The sequence below is a fragment of the Mixophyes fleayi genome, chromosome 9, assembly GCF_038048845.1.
Source record: "Mixophyes fleayi isolate aMixFle1 chromosome 9, aMixFle1.hap1, whole genome shotgun sequence".
In the NCBI taxonomy this organism is placed as follows: domain Eukaryota; kingdom Metazoa; phylum Chordata; class Amphibia; order Anura; family Limnodynastidae; genus Mixophyes; species Mixophyes fleayi.
Genome location: NC_134410.1, coordinates 51,598,289 through 51,625,182, shown reverse-complemented (window position 1 = coordinate 51,625,182; position 26,894 = coordinate 51,598,289). Strand labels below are relative to the sequence as shown.

The window sequence follows — 26,894 nt, the reverse complement described above, 5'->3', positions numbered from 1 at the left end:
ACTCTCCAATTAACCAAGCTCGCTCCGGACTACATCTCCCAGAGAGCATTGCTTCATCTGTTGTTGTGGACGAGGCTGCGCCGGTCCCTGGGTGACAGGGCAGGATGGAGGCCGGTAAGTTTTCCGGACAAAGAGGTATTAACAGGGTCAGTAACTCAAGTCAAAGGATCAAGAGGTGTAATCTTGAAAGATATTAGAGTCTCCAGTCAGGACTTGAAAATTGCTACTAGGCCTAATGTGACCTGCTCTCTTGGGTGCTGGCTCCTCATATCGGATATGTTACTGGAGAAATGAACACGCATGTAGTCATATTGGTAAATAAGGATTGAAAGGATTTGGAGAATAAGTGACTGTGGCATGAAATGATCTGCTGCAGAACCTCTTATGAGAGAAGCCTGTCATTCTGAAAGCTCTTCAGACTGAGCCCAGAACTAGAACAGTCCACAAAACACAGATCACAATACATAGGCAAGGGTATAAAAAGAAAGTTTAATATTTTAAAGTAATAAGATTTTTTTTAAAAAAAATGTAACATGAAAAGAGGAAGAGGGAAAATTGCAAATTCTATTGTTATTTTCATACTGTAAACAAAGACTGAAAGTAACAATAGAATGTGCAATGTTCCCTCTCTTCCTCTTTTCATGTTACATTTTTTAAAACAAATCTTATTACTTTAAAATATTGAACTTTCTTTTTATACCCTTGCCTATTTATTGTTATCTTTTCATATTTGGTACATTAGTAATGTAGCCAATATGTGACAAATACTTCATTTTTATCTGTATATTATTTAAAGGAAAAGGCCTAGTTTTTAATAGTTTGTCCGTGAAAACTGTTGCCCCTGACAATTTTCCTTTCATTGCTCAGTGCCGCTTCTTCTGTTCTGTGTTGATGATCACCCTCTGTATGATCATGTTTGATTTAAAGTACCGTCAACTATATTTGACAAATTGTATTCAATATAAAGATGCATCTTGTAATGTTCACAAATAGTTCACATGGCCTGGCAAAACTTGAGATGTTTGTCATTGTTTTACATTTCTTATGTCGTTGCATTAAAGTGTTTGTGCTCTATTAGCCATTTTGGGGGAAAAAAGATGTCTGCAATAGACCTTAGCACAGGAACACTGCTGTGTAGGGTAAATCTTCTCCACAATCATAACTTTATCTCAGATATCTTCAGCTCTAATGACTGATTCCTGGATATTAGCTCTTTTATACAGCATAACAGAAACCGGGTAGTGCTGGCCACAAATGCACCAGAACGCCTGACTACTTCACTATACAGCTTCTAAATCACTGTGGTCTAGTAGCCAACCAGGCACCAGTTCACTACAACCAGGGCCGGATTAACCCTAGGGCTAACTGGGCTACAGCCCAGGGGCCTCGGGCATCCAGGAGGCCAGTTTTTTAGGGAAGCGGTTAGGCAATAGAAAGGAACCCTGAAATCACGTTGACTTGGAAGGTAAGAACTTGCTTGTTCTGGTAGGTTTTTTTTATAGTTGATTAAAGGTGTGCCATAGCATAAAATTATGATCATGTCCAATGATATGTGATATTGGGTTTTATTATGACCTGTGTCTATATAAATGTTATATTTCCTAAGTGTTCTTCTGCCTAATGCACGTTATCTATTGAAATATAAATAAAGCAGTATTATTGTAATCATAACTGAATGTGTTTTATATAGTTTTGGTCTCGGGTCAGAAAATCTGTTTTGACCGATTGGCCAAAACGATTTGTAAAACATAAATAACAAGCTAATGTGGTTTTATTTCCAGAGTTTGTCAGGCAAGCTTCATTAAGAATGGAAACTGAAACTATATGTGTACTTTTCATGTTTGACATTAAGGGGTAAACATTTTTAAGCTACAAGATTCCAGTGGGTTTGAAAAGTGGAGATGTTGCCTAAAGCAGCCAATCAGATTCTAGTGAACATTTATTAAGTTCATACTGCAAAATGATAGCGAGAATCTGATTGGTTGCTATAGGCAACATCTTCACTTTTCAAACCCGCCGGAAACTCGCAGTTTGATACATTTACCCTTAAGTATCCTCTATGAAAGTGTAAAACTGTAGGCCGTTTTTGTAACATCTTGCACTGATTTTTGTATGAATGTGTCTGATTTTTCTTGACAAACATCCTGTTCTGATGGGATATGTTGGATGGATCGGGGTGCTGATTACTAAATGTAGGCCCATGAGCTTCATTTTACACCTAATTCAATAACAATGTTTTGCTGGACAGTATACAGTATTTTAATAAGATGAGGAGGGCTCAATTATGGTGTGGCTGCCTAAGCATTTTTCTCTCCTTATAATGGTTACTTAATGGTTGCTCACACCATACTTACAATAGTAGATATTTGGCACATTCCAGGTGAACTTTATACAGGAAAGTACATTTCTTGGTGTAATTCTAGGAATGTAAGCAAAATATTAAAATATGCAATAATGATGTAATAAATACAGTCCTGAAGTCACCTCACTCTCATAATTTATTTAAAACCTAAAGGGGTATATTCATCATTGGTGGCCAGTGTGCCACATTAATTGTCAAAAGGTATCGCTACCTAACAGCGATACATAAACCTACACCGCCGCAATTCATCAAACTCCCTTCTCCTCTCCGATTTCTTACTTCGGCAGCCTAATGCAGCAACAAGGGGCTGCATAGCCTGTCCCGGAGCTTCATTTTGTATTGTGCATGCGCAGTGTACTGCTTACCAAGAGCTAAGGGCTATGATACACCGATTGGAGACTGTTATTGGAAAGATGCAAGGAGCTCGGCTCTGTGCAAGTCAATAGAAAAATATATGAATAAATCTAAAAATAAAATATATAAATTTGATGTCCTGCTCGCTGTTTCCTGCAAGTGCATGAGCAGGAATGCGAGGAGGAGCGTGCAGGCTTCTAGAGGAGGGCTCCCTACACCGCAATCTGCTCTCCTCTAAACCATTGACTTCTGCAGCTAACGCCATCCTATCCGATGCAACCAGAGCAAAACTCAGACAAAAATCTTTTCAGAGCTTGTTAAATTGATGAGGATCGCAGTCTCCATAGAATATTATGGGGACTGCAATACAGAACTAGTCATTGCCTTAACGGAGGAGATTTCTGCATACATAAAACATGCAGGAACAGCTGTGAATGGACTTTACATTTCTTGTGTACTTGAACTTAAAGCCGAACTTGGCAAAAACTGAAAACAATTATTTAACAACTCGATGTATGAGGCATCACATGTGAAACGGACACATAACAATTTAACCTCAGTTCTATAATGTGAACTTTCTTCAGACTGGAGACTGTTTTAATGTCTGCAATCTCTATACTAAGAAGCCTGTTAAAATGTCATGTCATACAGAAGGGACACTCATCTATTCTCCATAAACAGATACATGAGTTATCATGTCAATTTTAAAAGACCACTAGACCTTTTTAATTAGAAAGTAGAAAACATCACAAATATAAATGTAAAAAGTTTGTTTATCGTAAAGGAGACATTTTTTTCCCTCTTCTTCCCATCATTAGACCTGCGTAGGAACATTGTAGCGATTGTGCCTTACACTCCTAACTTGTTTCTGTCTGGTTGTTTGGTATGACAGCAGTATATCCGATACGGAGTCCAATTTAGGCACACACATAAGTGACTTTATTGGATGGTCATTTAGTTATCAAGCTAAATTACTGTATTGCAAGGGCAAACTGTTTCAAAAGACTCCAGTGGCTGTAGACACAGACTTATATGGGCATCGATGTCAGGATTTACCCTCGGACACAGCAATTTTCAAGGAGAGGATGTACTTTCTCCTAAGGATACATTAACTCGCAAGTTCTTCGAAACCTGGCGAAAGTTATATCAACACCCTATGTAACGATACTGGTGGTATTAACTGAAGCCCAATAGCCGAGTAGATATTCAAAGAGTAGTCGACGTTTGCCGGGTCGGTACACAAGCGGATAGTCAGACGTTTGCCGAGTCAGTACACAAGCAGGTAGTCACAGATGCAAGGTAAAGTAGCAGGAGCTGAGCAAGCAGAATACTCAAGCATATGTCTGAACCAGGAAGTGCCATTTATAGGCCCAAACAGGATCCAAGATGGTTTCTCTTTGATTCCAAACTGGCCATCTTAGATAAGGGCAAATCTAAGGGCAAGGTTGCAAATACAGAGACCTCTAGTGGTCGGAGGTACAAATGTCAATGTAATTCCTTAAACCCTATCTACCCCGCTGCGAGTACAGCTCCATGATTGCTTCTACCAGACGCTCTGGTTTGAAACTAGAGTATTTCATCAAGACGCTCCAATCTTAATATAGGGGATTAGAGTAAGCTTATCCTCTTTTTCTGGCCTCTCTGCACCTTGATGTTTCTCTGGTATTAATTAGTTATGGGATGGAGAAATGGAGTGTTCTGTTTGCTCTTACCCCTAGGGGATGTTGTTATTGTTATTATAATTACTATTGTTATTATTACTGTTACAATTTCCTACAAAATGACAAAGTTAATTATACCAAAAACCCATAACTTGTCTGTGTTTGGAATGTGTGTATTTTGAAAAGCCCAGATGTTTGTTTGTTTTTTTGTTGTTATTTCCTTTTCTTCTATGTAGATAAAAATGTGATCTAACATGGACGTCTCTCCCTGACAGCGCTCACAAAATATGTAACACTATATATATACATGTATGTTAATTGTACCTGTAACTCATTATCAATATGTAACAATTATCATTGTATTATATGTATCTGAACTTCTTTAATAAAATGTTTTAAAAAAAAGGATAGCATATGCTAAATTTTGGGCACCATATTCCTTTGCACTCATTTATTTAGCAATAATTTTATTTTTACTCTTTCTATGAGGAAAATGTTTATATACATGTGTGTGTGTGTATATATATAGTGATATTAACATCTGGCAGATGTCAGACACAAACAAAATCTTTTTGGGAAAACAATGCTTTTTATTGTTCACGTCACAAATAGCACAGCAGATTTTTGTCAGGATGAGAGCAGGCGACCCTCGCTTTAGGTAGACACACTTAAGCTGCCTAGTCACTGGCCAACTAGCTGCCATCGATCGCAATGCCCCGCCCTTTGTCTAATTGCTTCATTAGACCCTGTCCTCTACCTGTGTGTGTTCAGCCTAGGAGTTCTACTGTGCACGAAACTTAACCCTGTCTGCAGCCTTTTCCTGCAGACTCCTTGGGTTTCTATTAGGAGAGGTTTGGCAAATAGGCCTTTTTGACACATACCCCTCCCCTTAGTGTCACCAACCTCTGTGACACAGACACTGCAGAGAGCGCATCTCTGCAAAAGAAAGCCTCTGCATTTTTTGCAGACTCCCTGGCCTAGGCTCTATTCTGTTTAACAAGGTTTGTATAAACCTTGTCCAGTGACATATCTCAAATATTTAGCTTCTTTCGTTGCAAAATTAACTCAATCACATCTACCTATCATCTCAACCATACCCATCAGCATACAATGGGGATATTGTTTTGTTGACACTTGAGAACACTATTTCTTTCTCTCTCAGCTCACGGCTATTTTATTAGCCAATTTAAAAACATTTTGTAAAGTCACATAATTTATCTGGTCATGTGCAAAGTATGGCAAATGTAACCGTTCAAACCAGTCCATACACTCATCCAAAGGCAAGGTAGGTTCCTCTGCATGGTCCCTAGCTATTGCAATTATTGGCTGCTCTGCTCTGGGCAAACAATAACCTTTTTAGCCATCCTTTTAGATGGCAGAAGTTTATTCTCCTGGGTAGCATTCTAGTTTAGGTTTTGTGGCACCTTCGGCCGGTGATTCATTTGCAGCTCCTGGAGGGTCTGTCTGAACAGTGGTAAGTCTCTGCCGAATACTAAAGGGTAAGGCAGTTGTGGGACAACTTCTGCTACTGCCGTAACTGCCCATTTACAATAACAGTCAAATGAGTCCTGTCATATTCTTTGGCAGTCCTGGGGAAACAGAGAACTTTTGTTACTACATCTGAACAAGACAGAAGTGTCCTGTGTGCTCTCCTCTGGAGCCCAGCCTGTTACTCCTTCTGGGCCCCGCATTCATGGATGGTGAAGCCTGCCTGTGATTCTCACTTTGCTGCCTGCTCTTAAGTGGAGCTGAAGATTCTATAGGCGCCTCCTTTGTTCGACCTATCCTGCTGCCATCTCTACTATAGGCCGTGAATCGGCCCTACTTCCCGGATAGCTTATCTTCTTCCTGCCTGGTTTTCTCTGGATCAATTGCCTGTCGCCTCCTACCGGATGCCTCGCTCCCTGTTGGATGCCGTTCTTGCTGCCTGCTGTCCTGGGATGTCACCCAATGCTGCTGCTGCTTCTGATATCTACTCTATGCCACGGCTTGGGCTTTTTTCCACACCTCCCTCCGATGCCCTCATTCTCCGATCGCCCCCACTCTGATGCCTCTGCTCACCCCCATGCTCACCTCCACGCTCTGCCTGACCTGATCTGCCAGTCCCCACGCTTAGTTAACCCTGCCGCGGCTTGGGCCTTCCTCCACTTATCCCTCCGCCTTTCTCCTGTTCTGACTTTGGGTTCCCTGCCTGTTGCCTTTTCCATTGCTCTCACAGCCTCCTGCCGCTATTGTGACCTCACTACCATCCGTTCTTTACCCTGGTCTCCCTCACTAGTGGCCTCTCTGCCCCCTCTGTCCTCTTCTCCTGTAGCACCTCATTCTTCCAACCACCATTATGCCCACCTCAGCTGTCTGCCCCCACATAGTCACCTGATCTCCTGCTCCTTGTTTGTTCCTCTGGATTACTCACCTTCTGGAATCATCTTTTGGACTCGCCTGCAGTCCTGCTCCTGTGGTCACCTACCTTCTGGACTTACATGTAATCCTGCTCCTGTGGTCACCTACCTTCTAGACACACCTGTTATTCTGCTCACGTGGTCACCAACTTTCTGGACTCTCCTGTACTCCTGCTCCCTGCCTGTTCCTGTGGTCACTTAACTCCTGGACTCACCCAAACTCCTGTTCCTGTGGACACTCTCCATCTAAACTCACCTGCAATTGTGGACTCTGCCTGGTTCTATACTCTCCATAGCCTTATTTATTTTTTTGACTTGCATCTTATTTTATTTTGTCTCTCTTAGTTTCACCCTGTTGACTCACTACTAGTCACCTTTGTTGCTCCTCGCCTCTGTCTCCACATTCTTCCTGTTTACTTCTGCACCTACATCTCTTCCTCCCTCACGCTCCCCCTTCCTACCTTCTCAGTATACCTCCTCGTTCCTGCCCGACACCTATCCTCTCCCCCAGCCCACCTCCCTGCCCCAACTATAACCCTCCCCCATGCACCAGCAACCCCGCCAATCTTATCCACATCTCCTCACTATACTCCCTCCCCTTCTCCTGTGCCCTCTGGAACTACAGATCCATCCGAAATAAGCTCCCATTTATCCACAATCTTTTCATCTCCAACTCTCTTAACCTTCTTGCTTTTACTGAAACCTGGCTCTCTTCTACTGACACTGCTTCCCCGGCCGCTTTCTCCCATGGGGGCCTCTCCTTCACCCACTCTACCAGTCTGGACGACCAGGAGGTGGTGTGGGCCTCCTCCTTTCCTCTAACTGCACATTTCGGGTCATTCCCACTGTGCCCTCCCTCTCTTTCTCCTCCTTTGAAGTCCATTCTATCCGTGTTTTCTCCCCCATCTACCTGCGGGTTTGACATTTACTGCCCTCCTGGCCCCACCTCCCTCTTTCTCGATAAGTTCGCAGCCTGGCTTCCCCACTACCTTTCCTCTGACCTCCTCTCCATCATACTTAGTGACTTTAACATCCCCATTGACAACCCTACTGACCCCCGGCTCGGTCAAACTGCTCACTTTTTCTTCCTTTGGACCCACTCAGTGGACCTCTTTCCCCACCCACTGTCTTGGTCACTCTCTTGACCTTGTTTATTCTTATATTTGTGATCTCTCTGACTTCTCTAACTCTCCCTTCCCATTCGCTGACCACCATCTCCACTTCTTCTCTTTCTTCTTCTCCTCCTCCTCTACACCCCACCCACATAAAACCACCCTCACCAGGTGCAATCTTAATGCTCTTGACCCTGTTTCATTCTCCTCCTCTTTTGAAACCCTTCTCTCCCCTCTTCCCTCCCTGGCTTGCCCCTACCAAGCTACCTCCCTCTACAACCACTTCCTCCCCACTGGCCTGGATGCTGTCGCTCTTGCCTCTTTTGTCCACCGACGCCTCTTTATACCCCAACCCTGGCACTCCAAATTCACCTGGTTCCTTCAGAAGTGCACTTGTGCTGCTGAGCGCCTCTGGAGGAAATCGCACTCTAGGCAATTTTTTTCACTTCAAATTTATCCTCTCCTCTTACGGCTCTGCCCTCTCCCTCGCTAAACAATCCCTCATTTCTTCTCAGTCCACCACTCCCCGCTGCCTCTTCGCCATATTCAATTCTCTCCCCCCCAACCTCCTATCCCGCTCTCCTTCTCTGCATCCGACTTAGCATCAATTTTAGAGGAGAAAAAGGAGGCAATCAGACTTCACATCTCCCCCTTGCACCATCCTCCTGTCACCCTTATTGCTTCACCTTCCTCTATCAACCATCTCTGGTGCTCCTTCCGCCCTGCCTGGGGCGAAGAAATCCACTCCCTCATCCTTTCCTCTCCTCCTTCTACCTGCAACCTGCATCCCATCTCGCCTCCTTCGCTCCTTTTCCCTTACTGCCTGCTCCTATCTTCAATCTGTCACTCTCCACTGGCATCTTCCCCTCTTGCTTCAATCATGGCCTTATCTCTCCCATCCTCAAAAAAACCAATCTTGACCCCTCTTCTCTCGCTAACTACCATCGCCTCTCCTCCACCCTGATCACCTCATCCCACTCCAGAATCCAAGACTTCTCCCGGGCTACCCCTCTTCATTGGAACGACCTCCCTCGCTCATCTTCTGCCTCCCCTCTCTGCCTCGCACTTCACTGGCTCTCCTTCCCCTACAAAATCCTTTTTTATAAACTCCTCACACTCACCTACAAGGCCCTCTCCCACTCCACTGCCCCTTACATTTCTAACCTCCTCTCCATTCACACTCTATCCCATTTCCTGCGGTCGGCTAATGACCGTCGCCTCTCCTCCACCCTGATCACCTCATCCCACTCCAGAATCCAAGACTTCTCCCGGGCTACCCCTCTTCATTGGAACGACCTCCCTCGCTCCATTCGATTGTCCCCCAATTTGGGCTTCTTCAAACGGCCACTCATAACTCATCTTTTTCTCAAAGCCTACCAGCCATCTACCTAATCTTCTATCCATACTTGACTACCTTACCCTCTCTCTCCCCCCTCTCTTGCGCTTGATCCCCTCCTCTAACTCCCTTTGTGCCTCCTTTCTGTTTACTCTCCCTCTAGGATGTAAGCTCTTATGAGCAGGGCCCTCTTACCTCTTGTTTCAGGACCTATTCTTCTGGTTCTACGTCACTATGCAAGCTATGTTTGGAGTGTTTAAAGTTCTGGTAGTATTTGGTTAATGTTCGGTACTGTATCTACCCTGTATGGTCTATGTCTGTCTCTGTACCGCTCTGCAGAGATTTTGTGCGCCCTATAAATAAAGGCTAATAATAATATTAACTTTTACTCTGGGCAATTTGTGAGGCAAAACCTTTGGCAATATATAGCTGGAAACCAAGGTCCGTTCACTACCCAAATCTACCAGAGCCAGCTCCCAAAGGTGAGTCACAGAAACAGCCATGTGGAATAAACAGGACTCCCCCCATACCAACTGGACTCGTAATACAGCAGTTCGGAGAAACTGATTTTATGTGCGCCAGCAAACAATCCATAGGTTCAATTTACATTGGGCATTGTGCTTGCAAAGGTCCAGGCTCTCCACAATAAAAGCATATTGGACCCAAAGTAGTTTTGGCTGCCTTTTCGTGAGGCAAACTTTGCTCACCAATGCTCGGTCCATCTTTCTGTACACCAGGGTTGGGTGAGGTACCAACTTGACAGCAGAGTTTTGGGCAAAAGCTGAAAGGCACCGTACCCCTTTACTACAGTGACCAGTTCCTCATACATCTGAGCATCCACCTGCATTGCCCACCTTTAGAGCTCTAGGTCCATAGCACTGATACAATGATTTATAGCCAGAATATTCTGATTATCCTGACCGCAATGTTTCTTTCTGGCTGCCACCACTTTTTAAGTGATTTCAAAGTTCAGCAAGCTGAGCACTACACTAATCGGCAAAGACATCTGTTTTGATACCATTGGGCCTCGCCTGTGCTGGTGACTCCAATCTGCACCAGGATAGCGCTGATAGTTACCATTTCCACAGAAATTTGGGCTGTGAAGCGTAATCTTGTTTTTCGACAATACAGCAATTTTTCAAATAACTGTCTATGTCTGTCTAACTTTGGCTGCAGATATTGCTTCTGTCCTGTGCAGTGCATCACATATAACAAAACACAGGCACTTGTCTATGTTTAATTTGACAGGAGCATAATACCACTACTCTGTGCTATTATAGGACCCTATGTAACTCAGTCTGTGGCTTTTCCAGTAGCTCACATTCCCCACTTCATGTGATGAGACTGTCTATTTCCTTACTTACATGATCACACTGGTGGGGCTTTGTCTCCTACAAGATTACCACACTCGTCTCCTGAAATACACTTTTATGAAATTTGACACAATATATAACGTGTAAGGATTTGTACTCGCAGGTGATAATGTCATGCATTCCTCACGCAAGTGTGGAAGCAAGCATAAACAATATGATCCCTTACTTGGTAGTCTATGTAGGGTTCATGCCTTTAGCAAAACACCAATATAAAGCTAGCACCCATGCATGAATGCATTTTCACATGTTCCTCAGTCTGTTCTGGTTAGTTTTCATTTAATGAAATACATTAATTGGAATCTGAGGCATATCTAGAATTAAATACTTTTGGATCTTATTTGTGAAATCAATTATGCCCAATAGGTTGTTTACTTAAGTAATTTTCTATCTGTGGGAACTGAGCAATCGTATGAATGTGTCTGTACACATGTACTCTTATCACGTTAGAATGAAACACGTGCTGCTTCATGCTATTGAGCTGCCTGACACAACATATAGCAACTTGCAATAAATAGGCTACTGTCTTATTGATGTCGTATTGTGACTAGTGCTGCTTATTACATGATGATAAGTGGAGTTCATGAGTTATTACACACCTGTAGGGGGGTTTCTCTCAATAAAGAGATATGTGCCACTATGTATACTAACAATTATTTACTCATTTATTTTAGGTTTTTTAACCTATGAAAATCAGATTGACCTGTCAGATTACTATGAACTCGAAGAACTGCCAGATACTGATGAGCCAGTTTACATTCTTGGAAAGCAATATGACATTAAAACAGGTTGGTAATGGAAGCAGAGGTGAATATAGCTGAGCACCAGTGAGAATATCTGCAAATTTGATGTTTTCCCAAAAGTGAAGAGGGGATTTATCACTGAAGGACACACTTCTATATTTTCATAAAAGTCTGTCCCACATTCTAGTCACGTAGATAAATAAATAATAATTTATAAATGAATTAGTGTCCAAGCAGACATTTTACACCTAGATTATCTGTTTATAATTTACAGAACACATTCTGGAATATTTCCAGGATTTTTCTTTACCCATGGTAAATTCTCATCAAAACCTCTATTGATTATACTTTACAATAGAATGAAATGTGAATTAATTGTTGGTTACTAGGAATTTTGTTGTAATCTTTATATTTCCAAAGAAGTTGTACTGGGATATCTGTGAAAATTGTAAATAATTATTTAACTTTCTGAAACGGTTTTTACAAAGAAATTTTTGGAGTACTTCCTGGAATTGGCAGCTCTGTTTTTGATTACAGAAAAATGTGATTTGCTCTCTGATATTACCTCCCGTCTGTGGTTTACATACAGAAAGAAGTTTTCTCCTATTGGTAAGTATTAAACTGCCCCTGGTTTGGTACCAATTAATTCCTCTCAACTTAGGACCCTATTGGATTTGTTTGTTGGTTTGCTTTAAATCTTAAGTGAGGCGTAAAGTAATATGTGTGCTGATCCAGGCCAGGGGCGGATCTAGAAAACTGGTGTACCCGGGGTGATTTAGGGGGGGGGGCGATTTAGGCCCCGCCCCTTTCTAACATCTTAGGCTGCCGACGGCTGCATACTATGTTCAGGTCCGTCCAGCCGTGACAGGCAGGGACAGTGTGCTGCCCGACTGCTCTGATTGTGTTTTAAACACAATCAGAGCAGCCGGGCAGCACACTGTCCCTGCCTGTCATGGCTGGACGGACCTGCACATACTGTGCAGCCGTCGGCAGCAAGTGTCTGCTAGGGGGGGGCGATCGCCCCCCCCCCTGGATCCGCCACTGATCCAGGCATGAAATATCAGCTAATCTAGAAATAAAGTGCTTTTGGTTTCCATGCAAAGCCTCATAAGAGACCTATATTCAATAAAGATAAATTCTATGGAACGAACGGGTAAACAAGCACCTGTAACAATGGAGAGGTCCAACAAAATAAAACTCAGGTCTGTACAAGAGTAACTTGTGGTTTTCAACACTCTCAGGTTTGGTTCCATAGGTCATGAAGCTTTCCCCAGCACTGGTAAATCAATCCCGTCATCTAGAATCTATTTTTCAAAAGCTCTTCAGTGGATATAGGCATATTCCCATATAGCCATCTACCATAGGTGCCAGACTGTCCAAGCATCCATATTCCTATAGTGGATTGCTATGTGAGTGTTTATCCATATGAACTGACGAGCTCTAGTTAAATCCTCACATATAAGGCCTCATAAGGAAGAAGCATGAAGCAATGAGCTGATTAACTATGGGCTACTACAGCATCCAGAGTGCTAAGATCAGTGCAGCAATGTACAGCCAGCAGAGAGCAGTGTATTAGTGGCGCTATATAAATAAATATATGATGATGATCTGACCCACTCCAGTATGTTGCCGGTAGCAGGAAGGTGACGGAATTCTGCTACTCTGTGAAAATATTCTCACATTTTGTCTTCACAAGACACATGTTCTATTAATGAGCTCTGTTGAGCAGAGGTGTAAATTGATTTATAGTAATTATTGCTCTATTTATTCTGAAACCAGGAGGAACTGGTCCCTCCTCTGATACTGGCTGGGGATGTATGCTGAGATGTGGACAAATGATGCTGGCACAGGCCTTGATCTGCCAGCATTTAGGCAGGGGTAAGTACAACAGACAGCATAATATATTGTCAACACATGAAAACCTTTGCAGTCATTTTTAATTCTGTGTTTGCTCTCTAAGATACCAGCTGAATATATGTAACTTTTATTTGTGCTCGTGTGTACTTTCCTGGCCCAGCGGGATTGCTAGACAGCAGTGGTCTAAAATTGGCTATATGCTAATACTTTTGTAAGTCCGGCAGCCAGTCTGGTTGCATTAGACCAAATTTACTAAAATTGCTGTCTGTGTGTGCACAAAGCACTCACTAATCCGAAGCAGCATTTGATCAGGACCAGATGTCACTCGGGATTGGTGGGACATGTGGTCAGATAGTAACTAAAATCTGATTGTATACGCTGATGTTTGGTTACCTTAATCGAGCCCCAGAAGATCTGACTAGTCAGCCCTGGCACCTGGATTGGTTATATGTGGCTCTATACATATGTGGACAGATTGGATCATGAGTAAGGACACTGGGGTGTAGATAGCTATTTTGCTGTCAGAGGCTGCAACTGAGTGTGTCCTTCTTATACCACACATAAACAACATTTGAATATTAGGGGTGTCCACTGTAAACAATAAATCTTGTTTGTTCTACCAACAAAATAAATACCACACAATTGTACATTTGCATTAAGAAAATTTAAAGTCCCTTTTTTTAGCTGCCCTTAAACTTGCCGCCTAAAACAGCTGCCTCAGATAATCTCAATATATGCACTTCAACTCTCTACACTTCTCTTCTCTCAGTGAAAGCGTACATGTAAATGTTCGTAAAAACTACAATCGCCAGGAATCCATGGGACTTGTAGTTCCCCATATTAAAGTACTATGGGAAAAAAAAGCAGAAATAAATTACTCGTATTTGAAATAAAGACTCACCCAGCCCCTGGTTGTATTTGAATGAACAATGGAAGACAACATGTGCTAAATAAAAGGGAATCCAGTGTGTTATATAGAACAACGGATCTATTTAGAACATACACATTGTGCTGCCTCAGTAGTTGATATTGTTTGGTTTGTGTGCACTTAATGTGATGTTGTATAATATTATTTACACTCGTACACCTGGTAAATATATAACGTGCACTTAAATTGTCCAACCCTGCATTCCATAGCAGTAATATCATTGGAAACCTGTAGAATGTGTCTTTTAATATAACACCACAGTTGGACTTGCTGTTTTCATTTTCCTTTAGAATGGCGATGGGAAAAACACACCAAACAGCCAGAAGAATATTACCAAATTCTACAGTGTTTTCTGGACAGAAAACATAGTTGTTACTCTATTCATCAAATGGGTAAGAACAATATATCAGTCAATTTTTTTATTTTATTTTTATTTTCTTTTGTTTGTTTTTTCTTTTTTGTTATGTGAAAATGATTCTACGTGTGATGTAGTAGTCTGTGGTACTTTAATGTGTTGCGTATATATAAACTTGCACTTAGCTCAACACATGTCTGTGATACTTTGCAATATGAAACACAAGCAGCCCTGACTCAATTACAGATAATCTCAGGAAGGGAGAAAAGTGGTGTTAAATGTAATTGCCTTTTATACAGGTCTAGCGGCTGACATCACTTTGGAGAAAAAGAAAATAGAATTAGACAAAATAATACTGGGTAAAATATTTTATACATTTCATCTAAAATGTTATTTAAAAAATGTTCTCCTATTACATAATGTAAATAAGTAACTACAGAAGATTTGTTAAATACTAATAGGCATATTCAATTGTCGGCGGAAACACCGAAAATCTCGCGCTCGTCGCACTATTACCGTTATTACGGTAATAGTGCATGTAAAAACAGTTAATACGGTAATTTTCTCGCTGGATTTCAGCTCGCGGCTCAAATTGGAGGGGAAAAAAAGCTAGCAAGTTTATATAAAGATAATATTTAATGGCTAGTTCTAAAAGTTTGCAACATGTATGGGACACACATGTTTTGTAGTTTTCCACCACTTGATAATAAATCCTTGTTCTTAAATTTCACAATGTAATAAAATAAAGATATTCCTTTAATGTTGAAACATACATAAATGTAAAGTTATATTTACAGACCAAACATAACTGTCTATTTATACTTGTTGTGGTGTAATAAATCAGCACAGATGGGCGTAGGAGAAGGAAAGTCTATAGGAGAATGGTTTGGACCAAATACTGTGGCGCAGGTTTTAAAGTAAGTAAAACATTAATCTTATTACATGAATCCTTTCCTCCATTCAAGAGCAGCCGATATTTTAAAACTTTTATAAACTTATTAAAAAGCGTATTCATTTTCCTTCACATTTCCAGGAAACTTGCTTTATTTGATGAGTGGAATTCATTAGCGGTTTATGTTGCAATGGATAACACAGTGGTCATTGAGGATATAAGTAAGTCATACTTTTTTACTTTCAAGAATACACTTATCTGTATAACAATATGAGATAATCAGTCACTACAATAAAGGAATTTGTCATTTGTACAACCTCCCCTCTTTATTAACTCCATCAAGTGTAGCGTATAAGCAGGGTTCCTCAACATTTCCTGACACCAGCCGCCATACTATAGTATAAAGTGAATAGGTCATCTGATTGGACAGGACCTGCATCCAATCAAATAGTTCAACACATCTCCTGTCCTAGCTGACAGAATGTCTAAAATGGATTAAGTCCTGAATGATCTCTGGTCCCTTCCTCTGCAGTCAGTTCTGTATTGTTGCTGGTATCAGGTAACTGTTAGGGTCCCAAGGGAGGAACCAACATTGATATTGAACGCTGTGGAGCAGTTAGTGAAGAAGGAGGTTGTCCCATGCACTAGGGCACACAAAAATGTTGAGAAATAAATAAACAAAACATTCAACCGTCTTCTGTCCCCTTTACACAGGAGAGAGCTTCCAAGTTGGATCAGATATTTACATATGATTTTTTAAATTTATTTTTTATGCTGTATACTGGACAAAAAAATGTTTGTTTGTTTTTGTTTTGTTTTTTTGTAAGTGAGTAAGTCATGCCATTCTCACACAGGTGACAAGTTTACTTTAAGTGCTAACTTGTATATTACCAAGAGTAGGAAGCACCTATTTACAGTACTGTCTTACTGTCAATAGAACATATGCTACATGGCCAAATGTATGTGGGCACCTCTTCTAATTAGTGTATTTGGCCATTTTAGCCCACCCATTGCCTACAGCTGCATAAAATCAAGCATACAGCCATGCAGTCTCCATAGCCATACATTAGCAGTAGAATTGGTCATACTAAAGAGCTCAGTGAGCTTTCAATGTGACACTGTCATAATATGCTACCTTTCCAAAAAGTCAGTTTGTCAAATTTTGGTCATGCTAGAGCTGCTTCTGTCAACTGTAAGTGCTGTTATTGTAAAGTGGAAATGTCTAGGTTCAGGGACAAGGACAGCACAGCCGCAAAGTGGCAGGCCACAGAAGCTCAACGGGGCAGCCGAGTACTGAAGCGTGTAGAGAGTATAAAATAGTCTGTCATTGGTTGCAACACTCACTACTGAGTTCCAAAATGCCACTGGAAGCACAAAAACTGTTGGTCAGGAGCTTCAGGAATTGGGTTTCTGTAGCCAAGGAGCCGCACACAAGCCTCTGATCACCATGCGCAATGCCAAATGTCAACTAGAGTGATGTAAAGCTCACCGCCATTGTACTCTGGAGCAGTGGAAGCGTGTCCTCTGGAGTGACGTATCCTGTTTCACCATCTGGCAGTCTGACAGACGAATCTGGGTTTTGCAGATGCCAGGAGAACACTTCCTACCCAAATACATACTGCCAGCTGTATAGTTTGGTGGAGGAGGACTAATGGTCAGGGCTATTTTTATTTTTTGGCCTGGGCCCTTTAGTTCCAGTGAAAGGAAATCTTAATGCCACAGCATATGATGACATTGTAGAGAATTGTCTGGTTCCAACTTTGTGGCAACAGATTGGGGAAGGCCCTTTCCAGCTTCAGCATGATAATGTCCCCTTGCACAAAGCTAGTTCCATCAAAAAATAGTTTCCCAAGTTAAGTGTGGAACAATTTGACTGGCCTGCACAAATCCCTGACCGTAACTCCATTGAACACCTTTGGGATGAATTGGAATGCCATCTGTGAGCCAGGCCTTATGACCCAACATCAGTGCCTGACCTCACTAGTTCTCTTGTGGCTGAATGGATGAATCTCCACCGCCATGTTCCAAACTCTAGCGGAAAGACTTCCCAAAAGAGTGCAGGCTGTTCTAGCAGCAAAGGGGGAATAAGCTCCATATTTATGCCCATGGTTTTGAAATGGTGTTCAACATCTAGATGTTATGCTAGGGTGCCCACATTTTTGGCCATGTAGTGTATATACCAAGCCAGAAAACGGAGTTGAAGCATTTGAGTTGTTCATTTAGGATATAGCAAAAGGAGCAGTAAAGTAAACATTAAAAAAAAAAAGAAACATAAAGAGATCAAAGAAAGGACAAATCAAACAACAAATCGCTCATTTTTGTATTGAGTATCTAAAGTACATTTAGCAGAATTATTAACCTCATAAAATGTGCGTAAATTGTACTCAAGTGATATGTAGGATAGGATAATTAATTCCCCACTATCAAAAATATATGGATGTTAGAAGCCACTGAAGAGTTATGTAGAGTAGGGGTGCATTATTAGTTTTATTATTTTCCTAATGAACTCTAAAGTGATGATGTCAGAACTCACCGATTATAAGCAGTGACATCAGAACTTACTATTTATGCTGATCTTATACAAGAGTTTATACATATATAAACATCACTATTGTATTATAATATTATCTATATTATATTGAAGCTGCTGTGATACATTTATTTAGGAAGTAAAAGATGGTAAATGTAGCTTTATTTAAAAAATTTGGTTTTTCTGATTTGATCACATTGTTGTCATTCCTTGTAGCTCAGCTCTGCATTACATATCTTCAACAGCAGTTCTAGGCCTGAGGCATTTAACCACTAGTGTCTTCTTTTACACCATATTGAAAATCACTTACTCCTGTGTTGTGTATAATGAGTTAGCATTGAGTGATGAGGTTATTGCATTGGTGTAGGGAAAATGTGCCGCCATCATCCTTACAGCAGAAACGTGGCGCAGGGTGCGTCTCTCACATACCAAAGTGCTTGGAGCAGATGCAGAGACACATCGGAGCAGTGCTCAGCATGGAGGCCGCTGTTGCTCATTGTTCCTCTACGTCTAGGAATAAACCAAATTAATCCTGTTTATATTGACGCTTTTAAGGTGAGTTAACTTGCGACCTGCTTGGTGAAACCTAGGCCACTCTGATTAATACAAAGGCCACAGTAATGTCCATTTTTATTCTTATATACTAATCTCTCTGCTTTTTACGTATAAGATTTTATTTAGATGCACACATGTACCATATGTAAATGCAAGGCCTGAGGGAAATGAGGTATTTAGATATTCTGACCATGCCTTTGGTTGGTCATAGGTGAGTTACAGGTACAAGTGATGAATCGGGTTCTGGGAAACATTAAAATAAAGAGCTGAAAGGCTACTGCCTATGTACTGGAAATTGATGGCTCAATTCTTGGCTCAGATGTGTCACATTATTTATGGCTTCAGCAGCCATGTAGTTATTTGTAAGGATCCACCATCGTATTTGGTTCCCCATCCAGTCATGTTGTCAGATTTCAAAGGAGAGAGTGATTGAGTGATTGAGCATGAGTGATTCAAACTTTATGACTCTCCTGATTGGATAAGCTTTGGCTAAGGTATACCATGAACTCCCTGTAGCCAGCATAGACTCATCTGCCAGCACCAATAGCATCCCATTTCATGACAATCAATGCACATCAGAAGCCCTATGCAGAGGGACCACAAGTAGAGGCTTTCCAAACATGGTCAACACCTTTAATATCACACCATTCAGAAAACAAGTAATTGAACTGTAATTAACATTTCATCTTTGTTCTCTCTATAGGAATGTTTTATGATGCCACAGTCATTAGGATCTGTAGGTGGAAAACCAAATCATGGCTATTATTTCATAGGCTTTTCAGGTAAGATTGTGATCTTATAGTTATGATACTGTAACTTGATTCCGGTTCATTTACCAAAATGTTTGGCAACATGTACAGGATAGATATTATTATACTCTGTATGATGACAAAACAAAGGCTTTTTTTTTTACCATGTGACCAGATAATGGGAAATTCTGATATAATAATACTAGATGTTTTGCATTCTGTGACTCTTTTCTACATTCGACCATGGAACACATCACTAGGGTGCTTTGACTGATGTCTCCAACATGGGCAGAGCCTGTTTCTTTAGTTTAGGTGAATGCAAATTTATGGTTGAAAGTGAAATCTCCCTTTTTATAATTTGTTGAGGTAAGAAAAGTTTTCCATATATGTATATGCACGTTTGTCAACATAATTGTAATACTATATTCCATCTAACAATGTATACAATTCATGTATGTTATAGTATTAGTATTGTGCTTCTATTTGAAGGGGATGAGCTCATTTACCTGGATCCTCACACGACACAGACGTTTGTGGATACAGAGGAAGCCGGCACAATGCAGGACCAGACTTATCACTGCCAAAAAAATCCTAACAGGATGAAGATCTTAAATCTGGACCCTTCGGTGGCATTAGTAAGTAGAAGGAAATCTAAACCCAAAAAGTAACATTAACATAAATGGGTCATGGAGGTAAAACGGTGTGTTCTTTCTTACCATGACTTTCCATTAAACTTTTATTCAAAGGTAAAGTGTAATTGAATATTAAATTCCAAATCCATAACAAACAGCAAATCCATATTCTACAACCTGCTGAGACCCACCAGAAAGCAGGGACATCATTGGTCATGCTCTTGAATACAGTTGTGTATACAGAGTATTTCTGTTACCTTAGAGATTTAAAGATAATTACTCAGATCTATGAAACTTTAAGCTTCTGTGCACTAGTCCTCCTCTCATTCCCTATTCCAGAAGGATGTACTCTAAAGATGTTACCTCTCTTCACAGCATCAAATATATCCACTTCCAGCAAAGGGATGGTTAGCAGGATCACTGTGACTATTGGCTAATGCTACAGAAGGCTAAACATCATAATAATAAAACATAAATATAGTGACCTGACTATTTTATACCTTTCTCTCCAGGGATTCTTTTGCAAGGAAGAAGCAGAGTTTGATCACTGGTGCTGTACGGTAGAAAAGGTGCGTGCTGTAAGCATTTCTTGGTAAAGTCATTGTTGGTGGTGGGTGGTAGTTTGGGGTTCCTGTGACATCCAGCTAAAGAATTTGAAAAGATAAATAGCGGATGCACAGGTGCCTTTTGTAGCATGTTTTTAAGAGAAAACAACATATTTTTTGGAGAGTTTAACAGATTTTTTTCCTACTTTTTAGCAGAAACCAGTTCTATTTTATTTTATTGTTTTTATACATGCTGCCCCTAGTCAGCACTTTAGTTCAGTTAATGCTCCTTACTCTGTGCATAAGGTAATAGTGCTACTTCATGATAGATGGAGTTGGCACATGTACTGTATCCTAATTTAGCATGTAAGGTATTCCTTTCATATTATGTGTCATACCTGTGTGTGTCAGTCCACCAGTCCAGTCTGTTCAGAGTATTCTTTACCTAGCAAGCTGCAAGCCTATTGCCCAGATGAAGGCGTCTGTTCTGACCCAGCCGCATGCTAGATTGAGAAGGATCATCCACCTAAGTAGCTATTTCTTACTGGATGGATTCTAATAAGATCAAATGTCACTTATTTCAAATATATTATTGTAGACTTTGCAAACTTAATTTTACTGAGGCCACTTATTTATTTTCTGATATAAGCAGATTGGAGTGTTTTACAGTTTAACCAGCACCTGCAATTAAGCATCAGTCAGAGCTACAAATCATCGTCTTTATTTCTAATTGGAAGACAATTACTTATTTTAAATAAAAAATAAAATAAAAGTTGTTTTCATCCCCAGGAAATTTTAAAGCATCAGAGTTTGCGGATGTTTGAACTGGTACCAAAGCACCCTCCTCACTGGCCTCCGTTCATACCACCTACAAAACCCGAGGTGACCACTACAGGCGCAGGTGTGTCTCTCTACTAAAACTATATTCCTGGTAGTGTAGGTGAGCTTCAAGCCCTAATATGATGGAATGTTCCACCTCGTACTTCCCACCGAAAGCAGAACTTTAGAACATCCTTTTGCTAACTAGAATCATGCGGTTATCTTACCAATGTGTTGTCTCAATCTGATGAAGATAACCGTGCCTCTGTGCAGCATGACTTCTATATGCTAATCCACCGCGCATGTACTAGGCTGAGCATTGGCTCTCCAGGGCCATCTTCCCTCTTTCATGTCAACGCTCCCCAGCATTGTGGTGATGGTGGGGAGGATGGGCTGCTTAGATGTTTCTCGGCAAAGTTCAGTTATTGGCATACTGGTCACACTACTTACTGTACCTTCTTCCCGTGGTGGAACACTTGGAGCAAGGAAACAACTGTATCAGCCCATAGTCCATTATAAATTAATTTAAAAAAAGCAAACATGTCTTTCTGGTAATAGATCCTCTTTAAAGTGCAACATAACCATTGCATTAATTCCATGGGTGACTCTTATGGATCACTAATGTTTTATTTTTATTTCAATAGAGCTCATTGATCATCTGTTTGATATGGAGGAAGAGTTTGAAATCCTTACTGTGTGATGGGCTCTGTCCGTCTGTGCACTACTTGTGGACTCATCAGAGATACAAGCTTTGCTAACCAGAAAGTGCCTCAAACACAGCAGAGAACAGAGCACAATACTGGGAGCAGTGGACTCTTGCCAGGATTTCCTGCACTGGTTGGAAACTTTCAAGGAAAGAATTGCAGCTGTTCCTCGCAGGCTCCTGTCTCTCAGACCACACAGCAGAGTGTTTACAGTCTCACTCATTGTGTCCAAGGAGATACTTTTCAGATACTTGGATTGAATGATGGCATTGCCAATGTACTGTGCAGTATGTCCATAGCAAAAGAAGGGTTAATTATCTCCTTTTGCAATACCCTTACCTATACCATTTTATGGGAATTTAATGTACTTGTTTTGTCTTAACACTTCCATGCTGGAAAAATGTCTGTATTTCTCTTGCAAGAATTGTAACACAAATTTGAGTATAATATGTATATATTATTGACCTTTTTACACTGAGGGTGACCTGTGTTATGCCTCTCTGGTAAGGATTTAATTCTATAAGAGTGTTCAGATCCAGCCAGCATCCTGTATTATATTTTTATGTTGCAGTGTCTGAGAAATGTCTAATAATCACATTTTTTCACAGTTAGTAAGTAATGGTCTTTTTACGGTTGGAGCGGTTTGGATAACTTACTGACAATCACTTCCTGCACTTGTGCCAAGTCTCTTACACAAACCCATAGCAATATGATAAATCGACATACGTGAGGGCGGCCATTTTGTATGCAACTCGACAAAATGCACAGGATGCCTTTCAAGTTTTTCATTTAGCAGCAAAAGATAAAAAAGTAGCTTCTTATTTTGTTTTTGCACGTTTCTTTAAATTGTACCTGTTGTCTATAGAGTGTAGGCAGCCATTTTGTGAGCTGACCCAGTATCCTTGAGGGCAGCCTTTCAGTTCAGTAGGCACCGGTAACATCACTGAAACCTGAAGAACAAATGGTCACTGGTTATTGATAGGTTGCACTTTCATCAGTATATAATCACCTCACAAAATGGCTGCCTCCATTATGTGTAGGTGACAGGTAAACTTTTAAAGCTTGCCTTTTACAGAGGAGCGCAGTTAAGTAGCATTATTATTTATTTTAAAATACAATACGTTCTCCACAGACTAGGATTTTACTTCATTAGCACTTTTTATCCTCTGACTAGATTTTAAAGCATTGTGTTAATAACTGTATGTGAGGGAGGAATATTTGGCGATATATGTGGCAAAGTACAATGATGCTGTGGTTACTGTTTGTTTTTACTACACAATAACATATTCTGCACTCAGGTTTGGTTTATTAAGTATGAATAAATAAATTATGTATCATCGCCCACAAGTCACCTGTCCTGTATGTTGTTAGAACTCCCCTTGTTTAGTTTGTTAGAGAGGGCGAAGTTCATGAAAAACACATAATAATAAATCATCATCATCATTTATTTTTATAGCACCACTAATTCCGCAGCGCTGTACAGAAAACTCATTCACATCAGTCCCTGCCCCATTGGAGCTTACAGTCTAAATTCCCTAATATAGACACACTCACATAAAGACCCAGACAGACAGACAGAAAGAGATGGAGACAGACAGGGAGGGAGAGACTAGGTTCAATTTTGATAGCAGCCAATTAACCTACCAGTATGTTTTTGGAGTGTGGGAGGAAACCGGAGCACCCGGAGGAAACCCACGCAAACACATGGAGAACATACAAACTCCACACAGGTAAGGCTATGGTCGGGAATCGAACTCATAACTTCAGTGCTGTGAAGCAGAGGTGCTAACCACTAGGCCACTGTGCTGCCCAATAAATGCGTTCTCAATGGGGTATCCAGAGTAATGCATTTGTACCACTTTACTATTTTATCACTGGGGGATTTACTCTACCAGCAGTGTCAGATTGCCCCACCAGTATAGGACATATGTTCTGGTTTTGGAGTGAGGGGGTATAGTGAGGACCCCAGTGGAGAAAAACATGATGGGACAATGATCGTATCGTAATGGCGAATGCCAACTAAGCATCTTCTAGTGACATGCATCACTTCTACAATATCCTATTTTGCTGGCCTGCCATACCGATGGCTTGCAAAGTTGGTGATTCTGTGCTACATAGGTTAAAGCACAACAGTTATATATAATGGAAATCTATTGCTCTTAGAGATATGTTTGCTAAACTGCAGGTTTGAAAAAGTGGAGATGTTGCCTATAGCAACATCTATAGCAACCAATCAGATTCTAGTTATCATTTATTTAGTACATTTTACAAAATGACAGCTAGAATCTGATTGGTTGCTATATGTAGCATCTCCACCTTTGCAAACCCACACTTTAGTCAATATATCCCTTAGTGTCTGATTTTTAAGTGTCTTATATAAACAGCTATTTCTGAAAACAGGAGAGTTTATTGGTCGCAGGCAGTGACTTGAGATGTGCCTATCGTAGATAATATGGCCAGGGCTGCCAAGAAGAATTCAGGGCCCGGGTACAACAAATTCATGGGGCCCCCCCTCATAGTCAAATAAGCCCCAAAAATTTGCGTGTATGGTCATGCATTCAGGGGCGTAGCTAGCCAAACGGCGGTGCAAAAATTTTGGGAGGTGTGGTCATGCATTTTGGGGCGTGGCAAACGTGCCATTGGGGCGTGGCTAACATAAAAACCACTAGGCTCTCAATTCGCCGGAGCGTCACATATGTTCAAGCACTCCTGACTTTCAGGACATCTACCACCACAGTGTAGTATACAAACAATGCAGTGTGTACACAAACAGTTCAGTCTTGGCCTACACCTTACATTGGGCACAACATTCACCAAAAATTGGTATTGTCCCTACTAGAATCACAACATTTCACATACTGTCCTGCTCTCTCCTACCTGTTCTTCTCACTTTCTCCACCTGTGGCTGCATGTTTCTTTAGTTGCGGCTTGTCTGGATCCTGGAATGCTGGGGGCCCTATTTGGAAAAAAATAGCTACATTTAGATAATTCCAAACAACCCTGGCGTTAAATCAATACCATCCACGATTAATAATTAGGCCTTCCTCCAGCTCCAATATTACAATAATGTGCCCCTTCATCATCGCCATGCCTTATGATCACACTGTGCCCTCCATGCTGTTTTTGCCCCCTTCATCTGGCTCCCCTTCATCAGACTATACTATGCTGCTCCCCCCCTTTTTCAATCCCACTGTGCCATGCCTCCCCCCCCTTTGTAACCCCACTGTGCCATGCTGCCCACCATTTTTTAACCCCACTGTGCCATGCTGACCCCTGTTTATTAACCCCACTGTGCCATACTGCCCCGTTTTTTAACCCATCTGTGCCCCTCTCATTTTTTCACCCCCTCTGTCATGCTGCCCCCCCCGTTTTTAACCCCTCTGACATGCTGCTTTCCCATTTTTTAACCCCTCTGTGCTCCCCCTCAATTTTTAACCCCTCTGACATGCTGCTTTCCCATTTTTTAACCCCTCTGTGCCCCCACTCATTTTTTAACCCCTCTGACATGCTGCTTCCCCGTTTTTTAACCCCTCTGTGCTCCCCCTCATTTTTTAACCCCTCTGACATGCTGCTTCCCCGTTTTTTAACCCCTCTGTGCTCCCCCTCATTTTTTAACCCCTCTGACATGCTGCTTTCCCGTTTTTTAACCCCTCTGTGCTCCCCCTCATTTTTTAACCCCTCTGACATGCTGCTTCCCCGTTTTTTAACCCCTCTGTGCTCCCCCTCATTTTTTAACCCCTCTGACATGCTGCTTTCCCATTTTTTAACCCCTCTGTGCTCCCCCTCATTTTTTAACCCCTCTGACATGCTGCTTCCCCGTTTTTAACCCCTCTGACATGCTGCTTCCCCGTTTTTAACCCCTCTGACATGCTGCTTCCCCGTTTTTAACCCCTTTGACATGCTGCTTTCCCGTTTTTTAACCCCTCTGTGCTCCCCCTCATTTTTTAACCCCTCTGACATGCTGCTTTCCCATTTTTTAACCCCTCTGTGCTCCCCCTCATTTTTTAACCCCTCTGACATGCTGCTTCCCCGTTTTTAACCCCTTTGACATGCTGCTTTCCCGTTTTTTAACCCCTCTGTGCTCCCCCTAATTTTTTAACCCCTCTGACATGCTGCTTCCCCGTTTTTAACCCCTCTGACATGCTGCTTCCCCGTTTTTAACCCCTTTGACATGCTGCTTTCCCGTTTTTTAACCCCTCTGTGCTCCCCCTAATTTTTTAACCCCTCTGACATGCTGCTTCCCCGTTTTTAACCCCTCTGACATGCTGCTTCCCCGTTTTTAACCCCTTTGACATGCTGCTTTCCCGTTTTTAACCCCTTTGACATGCTGCTTTCCCGTTTTTTAACCCCTCTGTGCTCCCCCTTATTTTTTAACCCCTCTGTCATGCTGCCCCCCCCGTTTTTTAACCCCTTTGTGCCCCCCTCGTTTTCCTCCCTTCACTTACCTTTTCTCCTCTCTTGGTCTTCTCTGCTGCTCTGTGCTCCATTGCTCCAGACTGACTGAATGCTGGGCATGACATGATGACATCACACCCAGCATTCAGACAGTCTGAATAGAGCACAGAGCAGCAGAGAGGAGGGATGCCGGCTCCGCGATCAGGTGAGTATGTTTTTTTTTTTTTTTAAACTAGCCTGCTCCCCCCACCAACGACCGAGCCCCCCCCCCCCCCCCCCTGCCAAAAAAAAAAAAAAAAAAAAAAAAGAAAAGGAAAAAAAACGTTTTGAAAAAAAATATTTGAAAATTAAAAAAAATCAGCAGCGCAAGGGCCCGGGCCGGGCCCCCTGACATGCCGGGCCCGGGTAATTAGTACCCGCTCCCCCCCCCCTCTCGGCGGCCCTGAATATGGCAGCATCTAATGAGCAACTTCTGAATGATAATCTTGAGTAAGCAGAAGACATCTGACGTACAAGGGGAAATTACAGTAGAATGGTATACACAGGAAAATAGCAGAGAAAGTTGTGGAGGGGGAAGATTGTCCCTTTCAGTCCTG

The 26,894-nt window shown here is 41.6% G+C and overlaps 1 protein-coding gene and 1 long non-coding RNA gene across 3 annotated transcripts in view; both read left to right on the top strand.

The window, feature by feature from the left end:
* The window catches only part of LOC142100654 (uncharacterized), a 289,058-nt gene that overhangs the window by 234,675 nt on the left and 27,489 nt on the right, over nt 1-26,894 (top strand). The gene's annotated exons all lie outside the window — the stretch shown is intronic.
* On the top strand, nt 11-23,243 carry ATG4A (autophagy related 4A cysteine peptidase). 2 transcript variants are annotated; one of them, XM_075184349.1, is made up of 13 exons: nt 11-114; nt 11,269-11,382; nt 11,875-11,946; nt 13,117-13,215; nt 14,413-14,514; nt 15,322-15,394; nt 15,511-15,590; nt 18,267-18,454; nt 19,158-19,236; nt 19,693-19,838; nt 20,348-20,404; nt 21,170-21,281; nt 21,844-23,243. In XM_075184349.1, the coding sequence occupies exons 1-13, from the start codon at nt 105-107 to the stop codon at nt 21,897-21,899; spliced, it is 1,188 nt and encodes a 395-aa protein (XP_075040450.1). In that variant the 5' UTR covers nt 11-104; the 3' UTR covers nt 21,900-23,243. The 2 variants fall into 2 exon arrangements, with proteins under 2 accessions (XP_075040450.1, XP_075040452.1); XM_075184351.1 differs by lacking the exons at nt 11-114; nt 11,269-11,382; nt 11,875-11,946; nt 13,117-13,215 and having other exon boundaries at nt 14,429-14,514; nt 15,327-15,394.

What these genes read in the sequence shown, in the direction of transcription:
- ATG4A (XM_075184349.1), top strand. An exon ending in ACTGTGGCGCAGGTTTTAAA is followed by an intron (nt 15,395 to 15,510) that starts GTAAGTAAAACA and finishes TCACATTTCCAG; the next exon opens with GAAACTTGCTTTATTTGATG. An exon ending in TTATTTCATAGGCTTTTCAG is followed by an intron (nt 19,237 to 19,692) that starts GTAAGATTGTGA and finishes TTCTATTTGAAG; the next exon opens with GGGATGAGCTCATTTACCTG.